This window comes from Peromyscus eremicus, unplaced genomic scaffold (genome assembly GCF_949786415.1).
Source record: "Peromyscus eremicus unplaced genomic scaffold, PerEre_H2_v1 PerEre#2#unplaced_1507, whole genome shotgun sequence".
Taxonomy (NCBI): domain Eukaryota; kingdom Metazoa; phylum Chordata; class Mammalia; order Rodentia; family Cricetidae; genus Peromyscus; species Peromyscus eremicus.
The window spans coordinates 29,143-54,120 of NW_026735742.1; the positions used below are offsets into that span (position 1 = coordinate 29,143).

Genomic DNA, 24,978 nt, shown 5'->3' on the forward strand with positions numbered 1-24,978 from the left:
CCAGATGTGGGCCAGATGTGGAACCACATAGACCTTGGCACTGCACGCCTGCTGGTGCAGGATGGCTTCTCAGAGGTACTTACCCTGTGGTGTAAGGGATGTTTATGCCACCTAGATTGATGCTTTCACATCCAACAATAAACAGGGTTGAAAAGCAGAGCAAAGACACCCCGCTGCAGATCATCGCCAGTTTGGCGGACTCTCTTGCACCAAGCTTCAATTTTTTTATGATGTAGCCTCCCAGGACGATGCCAACGCCAGCACTGGGGACAATGATGACACCTGGGAAGAGGAGGAAGAGGGCGTTAATGTGCACTGGTGTCCACTGTCACTTGTCTCCTCTAACTGTTCTGTTTGAGCATTAACATGAAGGTAAAGAATAAGGATTACTCTAATCCATAAATACTCAGTGTGTGACTTTACAGTACACTACTTTCAACACACATTGGCAAAGGATTCAAATCCAGAAGATACAAAAATACTTTTACAATGTAATAATATAAAGACAAATAATTCATGAGAAAAGTGAACAAAATTTAAATTGACTCTTCATTAAAGAGAAAATCCGAATGTCCTAAGCAAATGAAAAGGTGCCCCCTCATTACTTAGGAAGAAACACAGGTTACAACCACAGCGAAATTCCACCACATGCCAGTCAGAAGGTAAACATTTTAAAGTTTGGTAATGCCATGTGTTGGTCAAGATAAAAGTGCTGGAAACTCTCAGCAGTGGAGGACCAGAAATGGCAGGACCAACTTTGAAAAGCAGTTTTTCGTCACCTGTTAGAAATGAAGGTAAACATACTCTGCAACATGCAGTCCCATCCCAGATTTATCCTCCAAAGAAACTCATGGTATACACCAACCATCCTAATAGACCCCAAGCGAAAATAAACCAAATTCCCCACAACAGATACACAAAGCACTGGTAGATAGCAACACAAAGGAAGACGTGCAACCAAACACACATAAAGGGGATGACTCTCACAAAGGTGACCCAAGAAAAGAACTGCAACAAAATATGCAGGTGTGAACAGCTGCAGCACTGGAAATGCTCTATTCCATAAAGTGGGTCACAGTCACCGCCACAGCCTGAACGCTTATGTCTTCCTGAATTCATGTTAAAATCCTACCCCCAAAGTGTTGGCATTAGAAGAGGTAAAACCTCATGAGTAGGATTAGTGCCCCAATTAAAGAGACCTGAACATGCCCTGTTCTCTCCATCATATAAGGGCGTAGTGAAAATGCCCCATCTATGAGAAACAGACCTTCACCAGACAGCAAATCCGCCAACACCGGGATTTTGGACTCCTTGCTGCTACAACTGTTAGAAACCAAACCCTCACGCTCATGAAGCACTCCGTGCATGGAAACATTGTTACATCAGCCTGAATAGACTAAGCGAGACTAAGCGAGTCTTATACTTACTCCTTATCTCTATACTTTGACCACTGAACCACTAGATGTGTTATATTGCATTGCAGAAAAATAAAGACATGAGGTTGGAGAGACGGCTCAGTGGTTAAAAGCATGTACTCTTCTTGCAGAGGACCCACGTTCAATCCACAGCACTTACAATGGGCAGCCCACAACCACCTGTAACTCTAGCCCAGGGAGACCTGGCCCTTCGGACCTTTATTGGCATCTGCGTTCACATGTGTGAATGAACACACTTAAAAACTAGTAATAAAATAAATCTTTATTTTAAAAAATGAAGAATAAAGGCATAGGATAACCCCAAAAAAACTTTACAAACTAAACGAGAGACATACAGGCTAATAGAAAATCTCAGTAAAACAATTCTACACAGGGAGGGGTGAGCTGAGTCTTCCCTGGGGGAGATCAGGGAGAACTCTCACAGTGGCATTTTTCAGCTGCCATTCGATAGAATGTCTCAATGGACGGACACAGAGAGACCATTCTGAAAAAGGAAATACACGTGAAGGCACGAGGTCATAGTTGTGGGTATTCATGGCGCTTCAAAATACCGAGAGTGTGCAATGCAAGATGGTGGGAGGTGATGAGGTGCAGGAAGAGAAGTTGGGGGAAAGGAGAGCATAAGAGCCCAGGGAAGAAACTCAGCTTATGTATCTGAGCAATGAGAGGCCGCCGGAGAATTCTGCGCAGGATCAGATGAGAGTTACCTGCTATGAACTTAATATCATCTTCTTCTTGGTATCCTCCTTCCCTTTCCTGAAGTAAGATACAAGATAGCATTGATGGAGTGAGAACTTGAGTCTGCAGTGGTCAGATGGGTAATTGCAAGGGTCCAGGTGAGCCGCAGGAAAGCACCGTACTCAGAGCACAATAAATTAACTAAGGAGACTGGGGAGAGCAGGAAAGCTAGTGTGTGGTACTCAGAGAACAGGGATACAAACAGAAGGACGATGTGTAGATGGCAGCTTAGCCATCTCTGCTGTAGACAGGAGTGTGAGGGGCACTGGGGCACACGGGGCACACAGGGCACACTGGGGCACTGGGGGCTGTGAGCAGAGCATGCTGAGAGATTTATGTTATAGTTGAACCTGAAAGGTGAGATGTTCTCAGATGACACAGTGAGAAAAGGAGGAAGCCGTCTGAAGAGAGCCGTGTTAATGGGTTCTGACAAAGAGGTGAGCCTGTAAATGAAGCTGAAATCCAGACAGAGGCGAGAGGGAAGCCAGGGGAGAGCAGTGTTGTAAAGGGACTGGCAGTAACCAGGAAATCATGAACAAGCGGGTGTCCACATTGCATGTGAGAACGGTTCCCATGGACTTCTAAGTAGATGTGGTTCTGCACTGTCTTGGGGCTAGTGGTCCAGTTTCTCCATCACCACCACACCACCATGTCGGTCTCTGTAATAGTTCCACTCCCTTTGTGAGGAGAAATACAAAAGCTGATCCTCCAGGCTGAAGCTACTGTCCTGCTATCACCTCTGTCTGAACTTAATATCATCTTCTTCTTGGTATCCTCCTTCCCTTTCCTGAGACCCCAGACCCTAAAAAGCCAACACCCTATCCCACAATGCCCCAGGGGTAGCCTCTGCCTGATACCAGCCCAGGATCCAAAGGCCTAAGTTCTGGAGGCAAAGACCCATGCAATTCCTGATGTCTGAGAATTCCAAATAAGACAAAACCCTGCCCTGCCCCGTGCAGGACATATGTCCTTGGATCCGGGGCTGGGAGCAAGCTGCGTTTTCCTTCTGCACCCCCACCCCATTCTGTCACTTTGCACTCTCCTGCAAACATGCTAGAGATATTCTTCAGCACAGATTGATGCAACACACACACACACACACACACACACACACACACACACACACTGTGGTGGGCATCTATAGCACCTGGCACTAGTCTCAACATCATACTTACCACTGCCTGCTGTGTTTATCCTGTCTTTCTGGCAGGTTCCTAAACACACACACACACACACACACACACACACACACTCTCACATTCTTACATACACACTCAAATACACACATTCATATGCACACTCATACATACTCATACACATTCACATACACACTCACACACTCATGCTCACACATACACACACACACACACAAACACAGATGCTGACTACCTGTCAGGTATTATGATAACTACCTTTTCTACAACAATTCACTCTAAACTTTTTATGGATTTCAACAGTCTAGAATCAGAGTAGGGTAGGTCTCATAAAGAGAAGAAAGTCATGTTCAGGGCTCAGTTTGATTAGAAGTGGTTTTCTCTCTCAGTGGCTCCAATCCATGAGCATCTGTGGTAGTTTGAATGAGAATGTCCCCCACAGTCTCGGGCATTTGAATACTTGGTCCCCAGTGGGTGGCGTTGTTTGGGGAGGTTTAGGAGGTGTGGACTTGTTAGAGGATGTATGTCACTGGAGGCAAGCTTTGAGAGTTTAAAGCCTCACACCATTCCCTGTGTGCTCTCTCTGCTTCATGCTTGTGATTGAGATGTGAACTCCAAGCTCTCTGCGCCTGCCTCCATGCCTCCAGCTTCTTGCCATGCTTCCACTTTGATATCACAGACTCTTACCCTTTGGAACCATAAGCCAAAACAAACTCTCTCTTCCTTAGGCTGCTTTGCCCATAGTGTTTTAACATGGCATCAGAAATAACTAATGCAGCATCCCTCTGTCCACGGGGTCGTAGATGGGGAGGGATAGAGTATTGTCTCCATAACCACACTTCTGGAGTGGTACAGCAGACAAAACTAGCTTAATTTTACTTATAAAAAGCCTTTACTTAACTTTATAAAAAAAAAAGCCTGTGCTTCTAATTTTATAGTACAAAAATTATTTTTTAAGGTCACCACCATCTCTTACAAAGATTTTCTTTTAGAGAGTAAGCATCCATTCCCCTCAGAGGAGAACATCTACAGAGATTTTTTTCAAAATCCAAACCTCAATGCTGGCCAATATTAAATGGTCCAAGGATAGGAAACACAGGAAGTTCACCTTCTCCCAAACTGTACATCAGTCTACAAGAACAACAGTGTAAGATACACATAGCTCTTTTGTTTTTGAATGTCTCATCTTCCAGGAGCCCCTTCAAAGGCAAATACCTGGGTGTGGCACTAGAATTAATTAATGGAATTCCTTCCCTTCAAATTCTGTGATTGTTTTAAGACAGAGAACGAAATATTTCTTTCCACCTATCATATTCCATGACATAACTTCAAACATCATTGGCTTCAGACTAAGAGTGTGTGTGTGTGTGTGTGTGTGTGTGTGTGTGTGTGTGTGTGTGTAACTGGCATGGTCCAAGGTTCCGGTACTGGAAGAGAGGCCTGTAGGTAGAGTGGGGCCACACAGGAACTTTTGGAGACTTTCCTGAGACTTTTCCTGGCAGAGCAGAAGCTTGGCAAATAGCTGCTGCCAAGCAGCTGACTCAGTTTCCCCTTCTAGAACTTTTAGCTCATGAAGACAATATTCGAAGGAATCCTCATGGGCCTCCACTTTCTGCTGTATGACCGCTGCTGCATAGCTCGGATGGGACCACTGAATCAAGGCAATAGAGAAGGCTCTGGAATTCTAGCATGACCTTGCTGAAATGATTAATAAAGGCTCTCAAAATCTGAGCTCCACGCTGTCTTCGGGTTGAAGATCCCTGATGTAGCCCATCCATTCCTCCTCATAGGCTCAACGGATCTCCCAAACCTGTCACACAGTCTCAGCTATGCCAACACAGGGAGACCTGTACAGTAGGAGAGAAACGCAAGAAGCCTCACCCTAGGGCACTGGAGAAAAGGTGATAAAAAGGAACATTCAGAGAGAACAACCACGCTTTTCATTTCAAGTTTCTGACCGATTCAGCTGAAACGATCCCTGAGCACCAATGCCCAGGTGTGTCATGACAGGGACTCCAAAATCAAACTGAATAAAGTTTCATCTTCTATGGCTTACAAATCTAGCAGAGGTTTCTGCATCGACACCATAGAGCCACAGAGCTCAATGGGAAAATGCTTAGGGCTTTACTTCATCTTCCAGCTCTGGGAAAGAGCCTTAAGCAAATTATCACAGAGGCGGGGGCTGGCCTTTTGTAAAGGAAACTTCACGGGACAGTGATAGGACCTCATTAACGTTTTCAGTTACCAAAAATAAGCTGCAAGCGAAGAAGTCAGCGTCAGGTTTCCACACTCAGTTCCTGTTCATGGCACAGATTTGGGCCTGTGCCAAATGCCAAGCCCTCCCTGGCGGCCCTTCAGGCAAGATCTATTTTCTGTCAGCAATTTTCAAAGGTTCTCTGTTCATTGTTGTCCAAATCCTGCAGCTCCCAGAGCTTTCTCACCAAGAAGGCTGACCATTGCTCCGCCCCCTAGAGACTCAGCTGTAAATGCTGACAAAGCCATCCTTCAACCGGGAGAAGTAAGGAGGATTTAAAAACTGTTCATCTATACGGAAAGAAGTTTAAAAAAAAAAAAAAAACACTTGGACACACCTAAATCACTCCCATTAAAACGGCCAGTATTCCTCAAAGACCAGATGGAAATTTTGCTCTTTTAAAACTATATTACAGCCGGGAGGTGGTGGTATACGCCTTTAATCCTAGTACTTGGGAGGCAGAAGCTGGCGGATCTCTGTGAGTTCGAGGGCAGCCTGGTCTACAGAGCGAGTTCCAGGACAGCCAGGACTGTTACACAGAGAAACTCTTTCTTGAAAAACTAAAAAACAAACAAGCAAACAAACAAACAAAAAGCCTTTATTAATTCTGTCAGGTACATATGGGAGACCAGAATGATCATTCTGTGCTTTAGTCAAATCACTAATTTGAGCATATTTTAATTTTCTTCCATTTTTATTATCTTTTTTCTATGTGTACGAATGTTTTGCCTTCATGTATATTATGTACGCTTATTTACTTCCCTTTATCCCCTAGCTCAGGGAAACGGGAGGGGAAAGAGTCTTAAGCAAGTTATTGCAGATGTGAGACTTTCTGGGCCTTTTGTTGTCAATGATCAAGTGCATGCCAGCTGCCTGTCAGGATCAGAAGAGAGCATCAGAGCCCCTGGAACTGGAGTTACAGGCAGCTGTGAGCCACCACGTGGGTGCTGGGAAATAAACCCGGATCCTCTGTAAGAGCATCCAGGGCTTTTAAATGCTAGCCATCTCCCTAAGGCCTCATTTTAAAACCAACTGACAGCTTCACTGGCCTGTAATTCACATACTGTAGAGTTTGCCTACTTAACATACAGTTCAACATTTGGGAGGGTGATGGAACCTGAATGCAAGGCCTCACATATGCTAGCTAGGAAAGCACTTGACCACTGAGCTCTGAGGACGTAGTCTCAGCCCAGCACATGCACAACATACCCACAAAGATATGCAACACCACCTTCTTGTCACATTTTCACTTCACCCCACAAAGAAGCCAGGGATCCATCAACTATTGTGGCGATTTCCTCCCAACTTTCCCTACACCACTGAAAATCTCTGATCTAACTGGCTCCATGGGTTTCCCTAATTTGTCTGAATGGAGTCACACAATACACACCCCAGTCTCCTGCTATTTTGCGTGTTTTCAAGTCTTGTCCATGTTAGAGCATGGATTCCTTCTTTATTTCTGCTTAGGGCCAAACTGTATTGTATTCATACCTTGTTCTTTATTCATGCATCAGGTGATGGACTTCTGGGGTTATGTCCACATTGGGGATATTGTGAATAATGCTGTCATGAGAATTCATATATAATATCTTAATGTGGCCATAAGTTGCATTTCTTGTGGAAGCAAGTCTAGAAATGGAATTTTCAGATCATGTGTTTGAAGATACATTGAACTGTTCTCTAAAGTGGCTACATCATTTGATGTTCCCATCAACAGTGCGTAAGGAGTCCATTCCTCCACATTTTTACCAACAGTTTTAAAAGGCAATATTTGATTTTGGCCAAACAAGTGGGTGTGGCATAATGTTTCATAACAACTCGCTGTGGCTTTGATCTGCATTTCTCTGGTAACTGATTACATCAGATATCTTTTCCTGTGCTTGTTTTGGCCATTTGTATACCTTCTCTGGAGGAATGTCTATTCATCTTTCCCCCATTTCTTAAAGTTGGCATATTTTTCTTTTTATTATTTATCTATACATTTTTAACTGTTCTATTTAACTATGTTTATTTAACTAGACACAGCTGCCATAGCAGATATATGATTTGCAAATATTTTCCCTATCCTATGGTATCTACTTTACTTCCTTTATGTTGTCCTTTGACGCAGAAGTTTTTAGTACTGATTAAACCCAATTTATTTGTTTTTCCCCATTGCCTGCATTGCTTAGTCTAAGACCACAACGATTTGTGTGCCTGCTGATTTCTAGGAATATTCTAAGTCTCTTATACTTTTATTCACTTTGCATTTATTTAATATGGTGTGAGGGTAAATTTCATTCTTTCTCATGTATCTACCTGCTTGTCGCAGAGTCCATTGTAAAAAAGACTGTTCGTTCTTCCCATTGAGTAGCCTTGATGCCCTGATCAGTCAGGGTTGATCAAATAACTCAGTGGATAAATTACTTGGCATACAAACCCAAGGGCTGGAGTTCAGATCTCCCACAGCCATATGGAAGATAGGCAGGCATGGCAGCCCACCTGTAATTCCAGTGTGGGGAATTACATGGGGTCCCCAGGGAAAGCTGACCCTTAGACCAGTGGTTCTCAACCTGTGGGTCAATACCCCTTGGCAAACCTCTATCTCCAAAAATAGTTTACACTGTGACTCATAACAGTAGCAAAATTGTAGTTATGAAGTAGCAATGAAATAATTGTATGGTTGGGGGGTCACCACAACATGAGGAACTGTGTTAAAGGGTCACAGCGTTAGGAAGGGTGAGAACCACTGAGCTAGACTATTCAATCAGCAAGCTCTAGGTTCAGCAGGAGACCTTGCCTTAGTAAATAAAGTGGAGAACGGTCAAGGAAAACATACAGCAAAAAAATCGACCTCTAGCCGACACACATGTACGCATATGCAGGTGCACCCACACACATGTGAACACACATGGAAGTAATCTACTGATCATAAGTATGTGAGCTTATTTCTGGGTTCTCAATTCTATTCCCTTAATGTGTCTGTCTTCTCTAAGCCAGTACTACCATGCCATTTTGACTATTAGGAAACTTGATGTAGTTTGCATTCAATCTATCAGTCAATTTCAGGAGTATTGACACCTGAACAATACCAATTCTTCCAGTCCTTGAATTTAAAGTATATTTCTCCTGAATTATAGTTTCTTTCATTCTTAAACAATAATTAATCATCTAGTTGACTAAGTTGTATACATTTGTCATGAATAGCATGCTATCTTGAAATATGTGTATTCTGTTCAATGGCTAAATTAAGCTAATTAACATGCATTATTCAATACATACCATTTTGTGGTAAGAACACAAGGTCTACCCCACAACTTTCAGAATCTGCTGTATTGTTATAACTATGGTGGACAGTAGTCATCATTTTGTATGACAATCCTTTTTAGCTACTTCTCTACCTAGGTGAAATCTTTCCTCTGAGAAGCACTTTCCTAAACAATATTTTATAGCTTTCCCAATACAAGCTTTGCACAAATTTGTTGAATATTGTTTCTAAGAACCATTTCCTTAGTTTGTTTTGGGATCGTTGTGGATGTGTAAAATTACAGTTGGTTGTGGTGTATTTATCTTCTATCTTGCAATCCCACCAAGCACACTCAGTAAGTAGCACAATTAGAGTCGTTTTTCTAATGGATGTCTTGGGATTTTCTCCATGAAAAACACGTAACCTGTGAAGAGAGGCCCTTTTCATTCTTCCCGCCTGATCTGCATGGCCTTTATTTCCTTCTCCTACACAGTGGCCTCACTAATCTCTTGTGCAATAGGAAAGTAGCAGGCATGTATTTATCTGTCTGTCCTGATCTTAGGAGGAAGGTATCCATCAGTTATGACAAGACAGGCTAGCTGTGTTCTTCCACAGGATCCCTTTATCACAGTCTGTCTTTAATCTCTAAACTACATAAGCATAATTTTACCAAAAAAAATCTGTGAATTGTTTGCAAGAATATTGTTAAATATAACTTTTGGGAAACTTACAGGAATGTAATTTTTAATTTAGTCACTTAATAAATTTGATAAATCATTTAAAATTCAAATATTTACTAGAAATCCTTTATCAAACTATGTAACAGGAACTATTTTAAACTGGAAACACCTAGTGAATAAAACCAGCAAGAATTCTTGCCCATGTTGACTTTACAGTCTAATGTGGCAAAACAATAAATTAATAACTAGGCAAATTATCCCAAGTGATAGAAGGTGAAAAGAATTACAGTGTAAATTATTCTCGGCATAGTAAGAGAAATACAGAGTGTGGAGCAGCGGCATTCTTAAACAGGGTGAATTCTTACTGACAAAGGTCATCTGATTCAAGGAACGAAGGGAGGGCAGTGTTCATGAGGATTAAGTCTCTCCTCACTTCCACACTTATACACTTACACACTGATCTTACCTCTGTGTTCACGAGGATTAAGTCTCTCCTCACTTTCATACTTATACACATATACACTGATCATATCTCACCATTCATGAGGATTAAGTCACTCCTCACTTCCACACTTATACACTTATACACTGATCTTACCTCAGTGTTCACGAGGATTAAGTCACTCCTCACTTCCACACTTATACACTTACACACTGATCTTACCTCAGTGTTCATGAGGATTAAGTCACACCTCACTTTCACACTTATACACTTATACACTTATGTTACCTCAGTATTCATGAGGATTAAGTCACTCCTCACGTATATACTGATCTTATCTACCAAAACTCAGAAAATTTTATAACTTAAAGGAACCTCAAAAGTTGTTCATCTTTCTTTGTTCTAATGAAACAATCTAAACCAGAAAACATACGAACTCTGAGCAAGGCAGTAACGGATGGGAAGAAAATCAGACCCAGTGGCTACACATTGTACTGTTTGGTTCTGGTTTATTTGGGGGGGAGGGGTTGGGTGTTGGTGGGTTGGTTTTTGAAACAGGATATCTCTGTGTGACCTTCACTGACCTGAATCTCGCTCTGTAGACCAGGCTGGCCTTGAACTCAGAGATTTGTCTGCCTTTGACTCCTGAGTGCTGGATTAAAGGTGTGCACCACCACCGCCTGGCTGGACTGTTATTTGAAGATGTAGTTTTGTTTGAGTTATGCATAATTCCATCAGATAATGAGAGCTACCTAAAGATTCCTTATAATAAAGCTGATTCAGAACAAAAACTTACTCTAGTAATGTAATGGTCTGAGCATCCGTGTACTATGAATTAGTCATGTTACAGAAAGTAACCATTGGGCAGAAAGCATCAGAACAGAATCAGAACATGGTTGCCAGGTATCCTGTCTATGGACCCATCCGCAATTTCTGCTAATTGCCAAGTGGTCTCCTTCCATTATTGTTCAGACTTTGTCTATCCTGAGTTTTGAATAGTAAAGATCATATATTTTTCAGACATACCTTCTCTGTGGAATATGAAAATTCAGCTTGGATAACAAAAAAAGTAAATGCAATAAAGACTTTACATTTCATCCCAGAGACACATGGGAAGCAACAAAGGAAGAAACCACAGTGTCGAGATTGTTGGTGTGATTGTGTCCCAACTAAACACTGGAGTCTGGCCTCACAGTGTGACAGCCACTGTTCACCAACAACCCCAGATGCCATACTCAGGGAGGGACCTTCAGAAGGACAAAAGCAAGCCTTGAATCTTTACATATCTTCATTTGGACCGAAATGAAGGATGCAGGGCATATGGCAGATATACTGTTTCTATAACTGAAGAGACAGATGAGTTACTGACATCTCGGATAACTGCACCAAGCCTGAATGATGGAAACGTGGACAGAACAAAGAGAAGGTGATTTTCAGAGACAGCTCAGGTTTCCACCTCTTGGACCAAACAAGACAGAGCCACATCAGAGGAACTGGCTCGGGAATTTTTTATTCTTTTAATTTGTTGACTATTGGTTCTTATTTTTCATATATTATTATTATTATTATTATTATTATTATTATTATTACTATTATTTGGATGCTTTGCCTGCATGAATACCTGTGAACCATGTGCGTGTGTTGCCCTCAGAGGCCAGAAGAGGGCATAGGACCCCATGGACCTGGAGTTACAGATAGCTGTGAGCCACCATGTAGGTGCTTAGAATCAAATGTAGGTCCTTTGGAAAAGCAGCCAGTGCTCTTAACTGTGGAGCCATCTCTCCAGCTCATCTTACTTGTTTGTTTGTTTGTTGATTGGTTTGTTTGTTTTTATCATAGAATGTGGAAGGAAGCTATGGGAAAGATCATTTCCTGTCTGAGGAATACTCTTCTTTCTTCTAGAGCAGGACCCAGGAAGCCAGATGTGTGCTTTGCTATCTGTCTCTGCTCCTGTAGAGCTAAAATAGTGATGGGCATGTGTATATGGGGCAGAACTGCATACTGATAAAGTTTGCTTCAGAAAAACATGCAGCAGGCTGAACAGGGCACTACACTCTTCCATCAATAGCTCATTAATACCACAGCTAGACTCTAGAGTGTTCTGAGGGGTGAGGGGACAGGATCTGTGTCAGCCCAGACTGATCTAAAGCTTGGGACCCTCCTGCCTCAACCTCCCAGGTGCTAAGATTACAGGCTACACACCTGACTTTCCAGGGTTACGACTGTAAATCAGTATGTTTTCTGCATCCCAGGAGGCTTACACTTACATTACCACCTATTTATATTATGAAGTTTTGTTCATTCTGTTGATGATATTTTTCAAGCATTTAAGCTGTTGTTTTCTCTAAGAATACGTACTCAATTTTATTAGTGAGAGAAAAATAATTTTATCTGTAGAAACTTTATGCACAATCAAGTCTTCTAAATTCTATTTATCTCAAAAACAAAAGAATTTTAGACTAATTTTCCACCTGTCACTATAAATTCCTTTCAAAACTTACAAGTTACTATTTTCAATCATGTAGTTATTTATGGAAAAATAAATGCCGTGATAAAAAGGTTAAATATATTTATATCATTGCTGTGGGTGATGGTACATAGCAAGTTCCAGGTCAGCCACGGCTACATAATGAGAAGCTATCTCATTAAGAAAAAAATCCATGCCACAACAGTATCTAGTCAACTTTTTTGTTCCCCTAAAGAATTTGGTATTTACATAGTATATAATTTTTAAAAAGATGTTGCTCCTACTCTATATAAAACAAATATATACTAAGTGCCCTGCAAGAGAAATCTACACCTATAAATGCTTCTAAAAGTCACTTATGTCAAAACACAAATAATATCCATCTTTCTGCAAATCGAGTATGAGAGGACTTTCAGTACAATGACTTGAAGAATCCGTTAGGCTGAAACCTAATTGTTCTAACAGCAGCATAGCTACACTTTGCCTCTGGCTGACGGAAAAAAACACCCTGAGCAGGAACTGAGCCTGCCAGCAGAGATTTTTCTGTGGTCCACCCTACGATGGTTCAGCTTACAAAAGTACTTTGCTTCATCTTCTAATAATGGCTTATCATGTGTTTTATTATTTATATAAAAAGAGTAAGGTATTTCCTGTCTGTGTGGTAATAAGCATTTCTTGTCTACACTTAAGAGCCAAGGTATTCATGAGCTTTGGACGTGACTTTTATGTGTTAGCAGCAATCACTTCTGAGGAAATGAGAGATGGTGGAATGGGCTGGAAGGCCGGCACTTTGTAGGCTATGAATGTTTAACTGAGGTCCTGCTTCCTTTTTTACTTGCCTCTAACTGGGGTGTTACACTCTATCCTCTCCCTCCTCTCTCACTTTACTCTTCTGTGTGTGCTTGATGAAAACAGAAAGTGGACCATGAGAAGAGGGAAAGAGACCCTAAGGGAAGGGAAAGAGGAAAAACAGAATCAGAAGGGGAGGACATTTGGGGGGACCATGAAGAGGGGGACAGAGGGAATAGGAAAGGGGAGTGTGGACAGGGTGTAAACAAAGTAAAATAATGAATGTATGAAAATGTCCTAGTGAAACCCAGTACTTCATATGCTAATATAAATATCAAAAAATGACGCATGTTCAAGCTTCCAAAGGAGGGAAGCAACCAATAGTCCCACACAGCTATGACCCCTCTGCCCCACACAAAGGACCAGCATGGCACAACTCCAAAGGTGCAAGGGTGGCATGCATACTTCGGCAGTAACCAACAACTCTCTGCTTGGATTCTAGGCTTGCATCACAAGAAGGAAACCATCCCTGGTACCGGAAACCTAGCCAACTACCCAGAGCTACTGATGTAATGGGTCTTAGAGGAGACCCTACATCTACCACATCACTAAAACAACATAATTCCTAACTACATTCTAAATAGTTGTCCTTATAACCCCAGATAAGTGTAATCCTCCGCCTCATAAAGGAAACTCCTCTTTGCAATAGATACCACTACATAAAACCACAACCAATCAAAATGCAGAGTTGTGGAGCACAATCCCAACTGAAACATCTACAGAACAACTCCTGAACTTCGGGCAACATTGTGGAAGAAGAGGCAGAAAGACCTGGGGAGTTTGCTGTGAGATTGTACCTCCTAGTAATGTCCTAAGCTGTGCCCATAAAGTCTCACTAGCATGGCTGCCTAAACCTAAACTGAACCAGGATGACACCAGTAGGCATGCCAAAGTGGACAGGGAAAGCTCAAAAGGTCTCAACCCTACAGAAAGAGCTACGGGCAGCTGAGGAATGCTGAGAGTGGGAGAAACAGTCTTTCCCAGGGAAGAGTACACCTGTCAATTCTTCACTAACAAATGGTCAGGCCTAAAAACATACATATGCATAATATTGTACAGACTGAACAGTTTATATTTAGGAGTGTATATAAATATATATATATATATATACATATGCATATAACAACAATTAGTGAATAAATAGGCCATGAATTTGAAAGAGAGCAAGGAGGGGAGGAGGGGAGAGCTTTTGGAGTGAGGAAAAGAAAAGGGGAAATAATGTAATTATATTATAATCTCAAAAATTAAAAAGTAGCCTGGTGTTGGTGGCACACACCTTTAATTCCAGCACTTGGGAGGCAGAGGCAGGTGGATTTCTGTGAGTTCGAGATCAGCCTGATCTACAAAGCAGGTTCCAGGACAGCCAGAGCTACACAGAGAAACCCTGTCTCAAAATTTTTTTTGAAAATTAAAAGTAAATAAAAATGATATATGTATTGTAGTACATTTATGTATACTTATTAATAATATATAGGTAAATCTGTGTATTCAAGCAGAAACAAAAGAAGGCTAACCCAGTAAAAATTGCTTCTGAGGGAGGAAAGAATTGAAGGGAACCAGGATGGACCTGAAACATCTCAGAATGGACTTCGTCGCATGGCTTGAATTTTTAAATCATTCAATATTTTATGCAATTTAAAACATGAAAAGAATGTCATCTTTCAAAACTAGAAACAAACAGACTCACAACATGTGAGACATAACCAAAGCAGGAATATTTCAAGCAAAGTTAAGACGTAGTATGTTGTGCATCCATAGGAAGAGCCTCAGAATCCAAATAACTGCAGGAGCCCCAAAGCTTCAGCTGGTTTCCCAGTGTTGATGGTACTGAGAGTTGGGGCTTGAACTATGACATAGTGAGCACATGTGGGTGTGAACGCACACTTGCATAAAGTCATTAGGGAAAGTGATTTTCAGCATAGAGAAAAATGCAGTACAATACTGTATTCACTAATATAATACCGTATATATTATATAATACTCTGTTGTTATATAATACTGCATATATGTTATATACAGTATAATACTGTATTGCATAATTGCTGTGATGAAATGACTGACAAAATCAACGTAAGGAAGGAGCTGTGCTGGCTCACAACGTGAGGGTATAGTTCACTGTGGCAGGGAAGTCACCAGGCAGGAGCCTGAGGCAGCTGCTCACATGTTTACCAGCAAAGAGAGAAGAATGCTCATGATTGGCTCACTTTCTTCTTTTAATCAGCCCAGGATCCCAGCGCAAGGAATGGTGCTGCCCAAGTTAATTACCGTGGGCCCTCCTCCCCCAATGACTCTAATTTCAAGAACCCCTCACAAGTCTGCCCAGAGGTTTATCTCCTGCCTGATTCTGGATCCTTTGAGTTGACAGCATTAACCATCATGGGTATCAAAGGAGTCAAATAATAACCATCAATAATCTCAAAGTAGACGGGCAAATGTCATGATTCCGTCTCTTCTTTTCTGCTGTTGTTTTGAGATAGGGTTTCGTATATCCCACGCTGACCTTGAACTTCTGATCCCTGTGCTGTCATTGTGAAATCTAAGGCACAGTATGACAAGCATGGGCCACCACACCCAGTTTATACAATACTGGGGACTGAATCTGAGCCACATCTCCAGCTCTTTTCTCTTTGCTTTTATATATATAATTATATGTGTGTGTGTGTGTGTGTGTGTGTGTAAAATAAATTGAAATAATAACAACCTTGTAGCAAGGAGCAGACTTCCTGTCCAGATAGATGGTGGTTTCCAAATACCACTTTCTTTAAAGGGGACCAAGATTCCTTGAAGTCACCTAACAGACCCCAGATTTAGGCTTGAAATACACAAGACAAAAGTCATCTTTGTCACGCCAGAGACTGTGAAGGGCGTTGAGTTTGCAGAAGGGATGCTTGGTGCCCAGTGGTTAGACAGCTGGAGACTTAGAAAGAGGAGCAGCTACAATGTGATCAGAGCACATCAAACATGGAAAGCCATGGGCTTCCACAGCCACGTTATTTTAATTTACTGGTCACTGTATGAATTTGCTAGCAGTGTAAGCTTTGACTCGAAAATTCAGTAATAAAGAGAAAGGAGTGTACACACACACACACACACACACACACACACACACACACACACACACACTAAATTGGTAATACTCTGGCCACCCAGGATGCTGCCCTGACGACCTAACAGAGAGCAATCAGAGAGACACACGGAGAGAAGCATGATTCACTGTAAGCATGAGCATCCCTCCTCAAATTCCTTGCTGTCTCCCACCATTGACAGTGTCTGCTGTTCCACTCTGAAGACCAAGATCTAAAAACAAATAAAAGCTGGAGTGATGACTCAGCAGTTAAGAGCACTGGCTGCTCTTCCAGAGAACCTGGGTTCAGTTCCCAGCACTCACTCGGTGGTTCATAATCATTTGTAACTCCAGTTTCAGGGGATGAGATGCCTCTTCTGACCTCCATGGACACCAGGTTCACATGGTGCATAGTCATACAAGCATCCAAAACACCCATAAACATAAAACAAATTTTTAAAAATCTTTTTAAGAAAGATTTCAGTCATCTTTAGGCAAAGGACTGAAATCACTCCCTGGCATGTGTACAAAGATTAAAGCACTTTGTTTTCCAGCTTAACTTGCATGTGCATCTTCCTACTTGGCTGGGGTAAGTGGGGTAAGATTTTTTTAAACATCTACAAAGGCTAGACGCTATGGTACTCAGGAAGTTGAGGCAAGAGGATTGCCCTCAGTGTGACACTAGCTTGGACCATAGAAGTACCAAGCTATCCAGGCCTACATAGTGAGACCTTGTGTCAAAAACTTTAAATCTACTACCTTACCCTTTTTTTTTCTTTTCTTTTTTTGTTTTTGTTTTTGTTTTTTGAGACAGGATTTCTCTGTGTAGCTTTGTGCCTTTCCTGGAACTCACTCTGTAGCCCAGGCTGGCCTCGAACTCACAGAGACCCACCTGCCTCTGCCTCCTGAGTGCTGGGATTAAAGGCGTGTGCCACCATCGCCTGGCCGAATTTACTACTTTAAATTAGATTAGTACCATTGTTTGAAATTAGAAAATCCAATGACGCCTTCTAAAGGAAATTTAAATGTAACAAAAATGGCAGAATAGAACTAGAAGAAAAATAGTTTTGCTGAGCATATATTATATACCAAATAAGTAGAATAAGATGATCTTACGTATCATTACAGAAATCCCGTGGAATGAAACCCACTTTTTTACAATGGGAGTGTTTAACAGGATCCAGATGGGGTCTCTGGATGGCATGGGAACACCCACAGCAAAGGACAGCTAGTCACAGCCACAGCGTATGGGTAGTGATGTTACCATCAAGGCCAGAGTGATGAATCAGTTAATAAATTACCCTGTAAGTTAGCATTATAACTTTCTGAGAAATGTGTGAGTAAATGACCATGTAGCACACAAATTGTTTATCTGGTGGCTTTAGGAAAATTATTTCACCTAAAATTTTAAAGGAAAAAGAATTATAGAGTTCATTCCAGCTCATGTTATTGTTTTCTATAAAATAGACTCAGCGGGAACAGGCTCCTAGTCCAGGTAGATCAACATGTCTGCTGTGGTTTGTATCTTGAATATTGTCCAGATGTTCACATATTGAAGGCATGGTTCCCAATCTGTGGTGATAGTGAGAGGTGGCAGAACTTTAAAGATATGGAGCCTGGTAGAAGGAAGGCAGAGCAGTGGAGTGTGCCCTTGGAGGGGACATTGGGACACTGTTCCTTTACTGTTTCTCTGTTTGCTACCTGGCCAATGAAATGCAACACTGCCTCCCACAGGCGGGCTGTATGGTCACGGGTCTGATGAATTTTCACACCATTTATACTAGTTTGACAACGCTTTATACTGGTAAAAAATGAGCCCCGACTTCCTAAGATCCCTGGAGAGCTCTGTTGTTGAAGCTTATTGTATAGAAGGGCCCTGGGGGACCAACAAAATATAGAAATTTAAATTATTTTGGAATTCAATGAGTATTTTAAAAATATAGGATACTTCAGTCAAGATACCAGTTTGGACTCTGTGGTTGCCAGATGTTCCATGAAGATGTCAATGGTGCTTAATGTGAGAAAGTGGGGACAGTCTTTTATTATGCAGCAGGAGGGGCACATTCCTTACCACTGTCCCCATCCTTCCCTCCAGTCAACACGACCATGTCTGCACACCTCTTGATGTCTGCACACCCCTCGGGTCTGCACACCTCTTGATGTCTGCACACCCCTCGGGTCTGCACACCTCTCGATGTCTGCACACCTCTTGATGTCTGCACACCCCTCAGGTCTGCACACCTCTCGATGTCTGCACACCTCTCGATGTCTGCACACCCCTCGGGTCTGCACACCCCTCGGGTCTGCACACCCCTCGGGTCTGCACACCCCTTGGGTCTGCACACCCCTCGGGTCTGCTGGTCATAGCAAACAACACCTGTTTAACCGCCATCCTTTGTGCACCAGCTAAGTGTCTGCCACATGGCCTGTCCCATGACCTGCCACGTGGTAAGCATCCAAACATTTCCTCAATTACCTGACTCCTGAGACAGTGAAGAGAATGAGTATCTTAGTATTTTCCACTACGACCTTTTACAAAAACCCTCCTGAAGCCAGTGAGATGGCCCAGTGGGTAAAAGCGCTTGGTAAGCAAGCCTAACTCAGGATCAGCCTGAGTTCAAGGCCCCAAAACTCACATAAAGATGGAAGGAAAGAACCAACTCCAAAATGTTGTCCAATAACTTTCACACACAAATTGTGATATGCATACATCCATAGTCACACACACACACACACACACACACACACACACACACACATACATACACACACAAATAATAACAAAATTGAAATTAAAAAATTTTTTCTTGAGCACTAAAGATAAACAAATACATCTTGATGTCATGAACATCTCTCTACTCAAAAGATGGAGAGCCTAAAACTGTCCTTTATGGTTTCTGACAGCCCATATTCTTTTCAAGACGGACTAAAGTGTTCTCAGTGCGCAGACTCCAGCAGCTGCTACAGAAAGCTGTTTTGCGAACACTGTCTCTTCCTTTTCTTGTTGTGTGCAGGGGTTCCTGCGTGGGACCAGCAAGGAGCTCGACACCATCGCCTAACCTTGGAAACAGGAAGAATTCTGGAGCCATATACACTCTATTTGTATTTAAAACGTAACATCAGCGTTAAAAAGAATATCTATTCTCTGCCAATGTTTATAAAACTACTGCAAAACTGAATTTTTAACTATCTTTATAATATGGAAGAACTGGTTTTAGAAAAACTGCATTTGCACACAGAAGGATACAAGTCAAAAACAGGTTCACACTGCCCCTGCCTCTAAGATGTGACAATTGTCAAAAGCCATGCTCTTAGCTCTGGGACACTCCCTTACATTTCAGCCACAAAACTGCAATTCAGTAACTAAGATGCATAGCTAAGGAAAAAAAAACCACACACATCCTAACCTAAGCCTCTTCCCACAGAAGAGGATTTGATTATTCTAGACTGAACAGACAAAACAATTCTGCAAGGCTCTGTGTAACATACATTTGTGTCTAACTTTCTGTCACTCTGTACACCTAAAGGGCAGAGTCCCAGCCACAGATGACACAGAAAGGTCACAGAACAAATGCCACTGACCAGTGCAGCAGCCAGGGCTCCTGCAGAATGGGACAGAAGAGGATCACCAACAGAACACGTCAGAACAGTGAAAACCTGGATGAGCTCAACGTCAGTGTCATGCGCCTCTCCTGCTGCTTCAGTTAAGACAATGGCATGATAACTATAGTCTCCGAGAAACACTCCAGCATTTATTTGCCTTGAAGGGGGTTAGTTAAGCCTCCCAGATGTTGTCGCCTCCTTTGGAAAAATGGGCATAATTAACGATACCTACAGAATGGGCTTTAATTACGTGGACTAAACGATGCCATTCATATGAAAATGCTTAGTGTCTCATACTTTGTAAGCAATAGTGTCATGTCTAAGTCATGAAATGAGAAGGGAGAACATGAGAGATGTTCTGGTGGAAGCTCCACCTCAGCCCCTGGCACCCTGGCATCCATATACCCAAAGAGTTTGGAATGTTCTGGTGGAAGGCCCACCTCTCTGTCCAGACCCTGCCCCTCACTCAGAAAGTCCTGCCAAACATGGCTCCTCCCCCAAAGATGCTCAAGACAACTCCCACAAGGTATTTAAACTGCACCTCAGAAAACAGACATGTGGTGTTTCGACCCCTCATCCCTGTGTCCTCTCTAGGGGGCTGGAGAATCACCTGGAACACTTTACCCATTAAACCGGGGCTTTTTCTAATTTGGATTGATTTGGTCTGATTTGGATTGCTGCATCGGTGGAGAGGCTTATCAAGGTGCAGAAACTTTTCAAGAGAAAAGGAAGAACTCTCAAGGCAGGACCAGGACGCGAAGAGAGTATTAAGAGGAAAGTCACCAGCAAAAGGAGGACCCAGGAGGATGGGGAAGCACTTGGGGACAGTAGTGGGGGAGAACAGCAAATCAGAACCAAGCATGATGACATATGTATGAAAATGCCACAACAGAACCCATTACTTTTTATGCTAACTTTAAAAATCATTTAAAATTCTTTTACAAGGAGAAAAAATCAATAGATGTCAACAGAGATCTCGTAATCATTGTTGCCTATTTTCCATCTCAGACTTTGAAGTGTAAGAGGCAGTCAGCAAGTGGTCATTTGCTTTCCTATACTATGACAGAGTTGTAAGTTTCCACTGATGTTTGTGAACCTGTTTGAAGTTACCTAGCTGTGCAGAGCTTCAGTACTTCACTTGATATTCTCGATACAAGAGAGATCTTTCTGATCCGATGGGAGGTGAATGGTCTGCCCAAGGTCACACAGCCAGAGACCAGTAAAGACAGGACTCAAGGTCACACTGTCCAACTGATACTTCATGACTCTTCTCACCAAAACATCACCTTCATAATATTTTATTCAAACCATGTGCTCTAATTGGGTTAGCAAAGAGACTGAGTACATAGAAAGTGGGCCTGTGGCTCAGGCCGGCTGGATAGCCACACAGGATTGGTACAGACTGAGTGCAGTGTTGTGCTGACACCCTCATCAGGGACTAAAGTCATCATCTCCACCAGGACACAGGAGTCCTGTGAAGTTAAGTAGTGCTGATGCTGCCTGAGAAAACGTCCAGGCCCCAATGCCAGAGATCACCCCGTATCTGCCTGCCTGGCTCCTCTGTTTAACCTTCCCATGAACTGCTCTGATTTTCTTTCCTTATTTTTTCCCACTAGAACCAGCTTTATCTTATCCCTTTCCCCACCCTCCATAATTCTGCCTCATTCTGCTCCTCTGACTCCAAATAGACACTTTTGACTGTTGAGAGAGAGAGAGAGAGAGAGAGAGAGAGAGAGAGAGAGAGAGAGAGAGATTGATAATAGATAGATAGATAGATAGATAGATAGATAGATAGATAGATAGATAGATAGATAATGGTAGATAGTTAGGTAAGTAGGTAAATAAATAGATGGATGAATAACAGATAGATAGATAGTTTGGTTAAAGATATTATTGCCGCTGGGCAGTGGTGCACACTTTTAATCCCAGCAGTCGGGAGGCAGAGGCAGATGGATCTCTGTGAGTTCAAGGCTAGCCTGGGCTACAGAGTGAGTTCCAAGGAAGGCACCAAAGCTACACAAAGAAACCCTGTCTCGAAAAAAAGGGAAAAAAAAAGACATTTTTTGCCATGAAAACAACTCAAACACCATTACCTTACTAGCCAAAATAATCTCTAGAGCCAAAATTTTCTATTAACAAAGCAGCCTGGGAGGGTGTCTATTTTAATTATTTAATTTTAATTGACAAAAATTATGTATGGGGTACAATGTGATGTACCCATGTATGTATATATTGTATAATTATTAAATAAAATAACATATCCATCATCCCACGGTGTTCTTTTGTAATGAGAACATATAAAATTTCCTTTGAGCAATATTAGGTATGTAGTAACTGTTAACTGTAGCTGCCATTCTGTACAATCAATTCCTGAGCAGCCTTTCCTAACTTATTTCATAAGCTTTGTCTCTGCTATCGGATCCATAAGCCATGGGAACCCTGGTTTGGGTGTTTATAATTCCTTGCCCTCTCCACGGCACACAGCTTGGACAGTGTTGGTGTAGATTGACAACATAAACAAGCCAGTGTTCACAGACCAGCTTCTGGCCTGTGTCTGGGACAGTTTTTGACCCACTAACAACACACAAAATTGCTTGAGCTGAGATAATTATCCAAATAATTTTTCAAAAATAAATGCTAAATCTAGGGTATAGCTCAGTGGTGGAGGACATTCCAGCATGCATGATGCCCAATCAATAAAAATGAAAAGATAACTTAAATTCAAAAACGTTGTCAGTGAAGAAATTAACACTATTGTAAAAACCTTTGTATTCCACTTCAATCTGCATGCCTAGAAAAGGCTTCAGGTCAAAAAAAAATCTCAAAGTCTTTTTAAAAAATTAAAATCTGTGTTCAGAGGGTAAGAAGGAATTTATGACAAGGCAAAAGCCCAAGAAGAGTTTTAAAGAAATTATTATGCATTTAATCTCACTGTAACTTCATGAGGCATCCTCTGCTCTTGCCCAACCTGAACTGTTGTTGAATTGACTTCCTGTCTATGAATCAAGAGAGAGATCTCAAGCCATTGGAAGCACAGGAGGCCGTGACACTGAGAAGAATGGCCATGGTTTTGAAACAGAGACGCTGGTGACAGAGGATGGATCCTGATGGATGCCGCAACCAGGAGGAATTGTGCTCAGTCACGTGCCTCCTCTCATCCTGGAGTTACAGCGTGGGCTTAGGGAGAAACAGCCTCTGTGAGCTAGCCTCGTTTAGACAAGTGTATCTGCTCCACAGCTGGGGTGCTCCACACCCAACCCTCCAGATCCTACTGAACTTCCTCCAGTTTTCCTCAAAGAATTGTCTAGCTAGTCTCTTCTCTACTTGGACTAAAGAGATGGCCTCATCAGTCCACATCTAATTCACTTCACCTGCAATCTGCCCTGGAGCCCTGAAGTGAAAACTGTACATGTGGAGGGCCTTGGGATGACCTAGACAGCTCTGGACTTTCTAGTGTGGCTGGAACGGGGACACACATGATTGAATTGCTGCATTTTACCACAGGAAATCTGTTCATTGGAAAGATAGGTTTCTGTGAGACGTGACGGCTCACATAGATAATCCGTACATAGAGGCTGAGGCAGTGGGATTATGACTTCTGGGCTATCCTAAGCTGCACAGTGAGATCAGTTTCAGAATAAATGAAGTAAAATACTGAGACAATGTCTCACACATACACATATACACACAAATAAATAACAATGATACCCTATCATGATGAGTAAGTAAAAGGTTGAGTTTCATAGTCAAATAAGCCTGGAGAAAAACATGGTCTGTATGTCCCTCTGGGGGTCTTATGGTGTGTGCTGAGATAGGGAAGGAGGTTGAAAAAGAAGGGGTGTAGGGAGAACCCTGTAGCACTTCCTTTAACACAGCAAGCCCCAGATTTGGCTAAGAACCTTCTTAGCTTAGGGAATGTGAAAGTCTCTTCATTTGAATCTTGTCCCAGGTGCTCTGGGTTCCCTGCCCATCAGCAAAGGCCGATGTAAGAGTTAAACTAAGAATGAGGGGCTTCCATTTCCTGTTAGCCAAGTTGAAACATGATCTCTGGATGTCACATCGACCCAGAAAAGCAGTTTTGAAAGCAAGAGAGAGCAAAACACATTTTAACTCACAAATTACAGCAGACCACAGCCGTATATTATGTATTAAACAATTTACAACCGTGGACACAACCAATTTTTATGCCTTTCTATATACAAGGTGAAGCAGAGTGCTTACCAGACAAGCAAACAGATATTTCAAATCAGCTTCTCTTTTACAGTGATATTTTTTTTTCTCTTCATTTTTAGGTAGTTCAAGCTTACTGGGTTTAAATGTAGAAACAGGATATGGTAGGAAACCAAGCTACGTGAAAATCTACTGTTATTCAAAAATATTTAATTATCTTTTGCTGAAAAAATTAAGCTTTCTGCAGATAGAGTCATTGGTCAATCGATGAATATCACTAAGTAAATATTTAGAATATTACATAACACTGTAATTCCCCTAATAGCTGAGAATTAGTTTTCCCGCATTACCAAATAAGGTTTCAATGCCAAGTCCTACAAGAACACATACCAAAGACTTTTCAAAAGTCAGCTCGATTAGACATAAAACATCTAAAATAAAGTACATGAAACATCCCTTTACATGTCATGCATCTCCAGTAATTCTATTGAAATCTACTCAGGCTTATGAATAGAAAATCCTGATACCATGGAACTAAGCTGGATTTTACATCATCAACTTCACTTAACATTTTAAGGTCCGTGTTAATCCACAAGATCAACATTAATCTAAATGTGAATCTCGTTGTTTATTTTATTTTTTCAACTGGAGTCCACAGAAAGCATAACTACGCAATATTCTACTTTTTCAAAACACAGTTTTGAAAATATCACACGAAGAGAATTGGAATCTCAGAAAGCACATCCCTGGCCTCCCTCGCCACCTCGGGGGCAGCTGGAGCTGGCAGTGCCCTTGGTGAGCACTCGGTGTGAGCCTGGCCTTCCTCCCCACTCACTCCACTGCAGTCTGTGGACACAGTGGCCGTGTCAGCCCTGTGGCAGTGCCTTACCAGTGT

The 24,978-nt window shown here is 41.9% G+C and overlaps 1 protein-coding gene across 1 annotated transcript in view; it reads right to left on the bottom strand.

Moving 5' to 3' along the window:
• Slco5a1 (solute carrier organic anion transporter family member 5A1) overlaps nt 1-24,978 on the bottom strand; it is a gene marked incomplete at its 3' end in the record, with an annotated part of 80,259 nt that overhangs the window by 26,331 nt on the left and 28,950 nt on the right. The window contains exons 5-6 of the mRNA XM_059253085.1: nt 1,268-1,323; nt 84-315 (exon numbers count right to left, since the gene is read on the bottom strand). Of these exons, the coding sequence (XP_059109068.1) occupies nt 84-315; nt 1,268-1,323 (288 nt within the window). The remainder of the gene's footprint in view (nt 1-83; nt 316-1,267; nt 1,324-24,978) is intronic.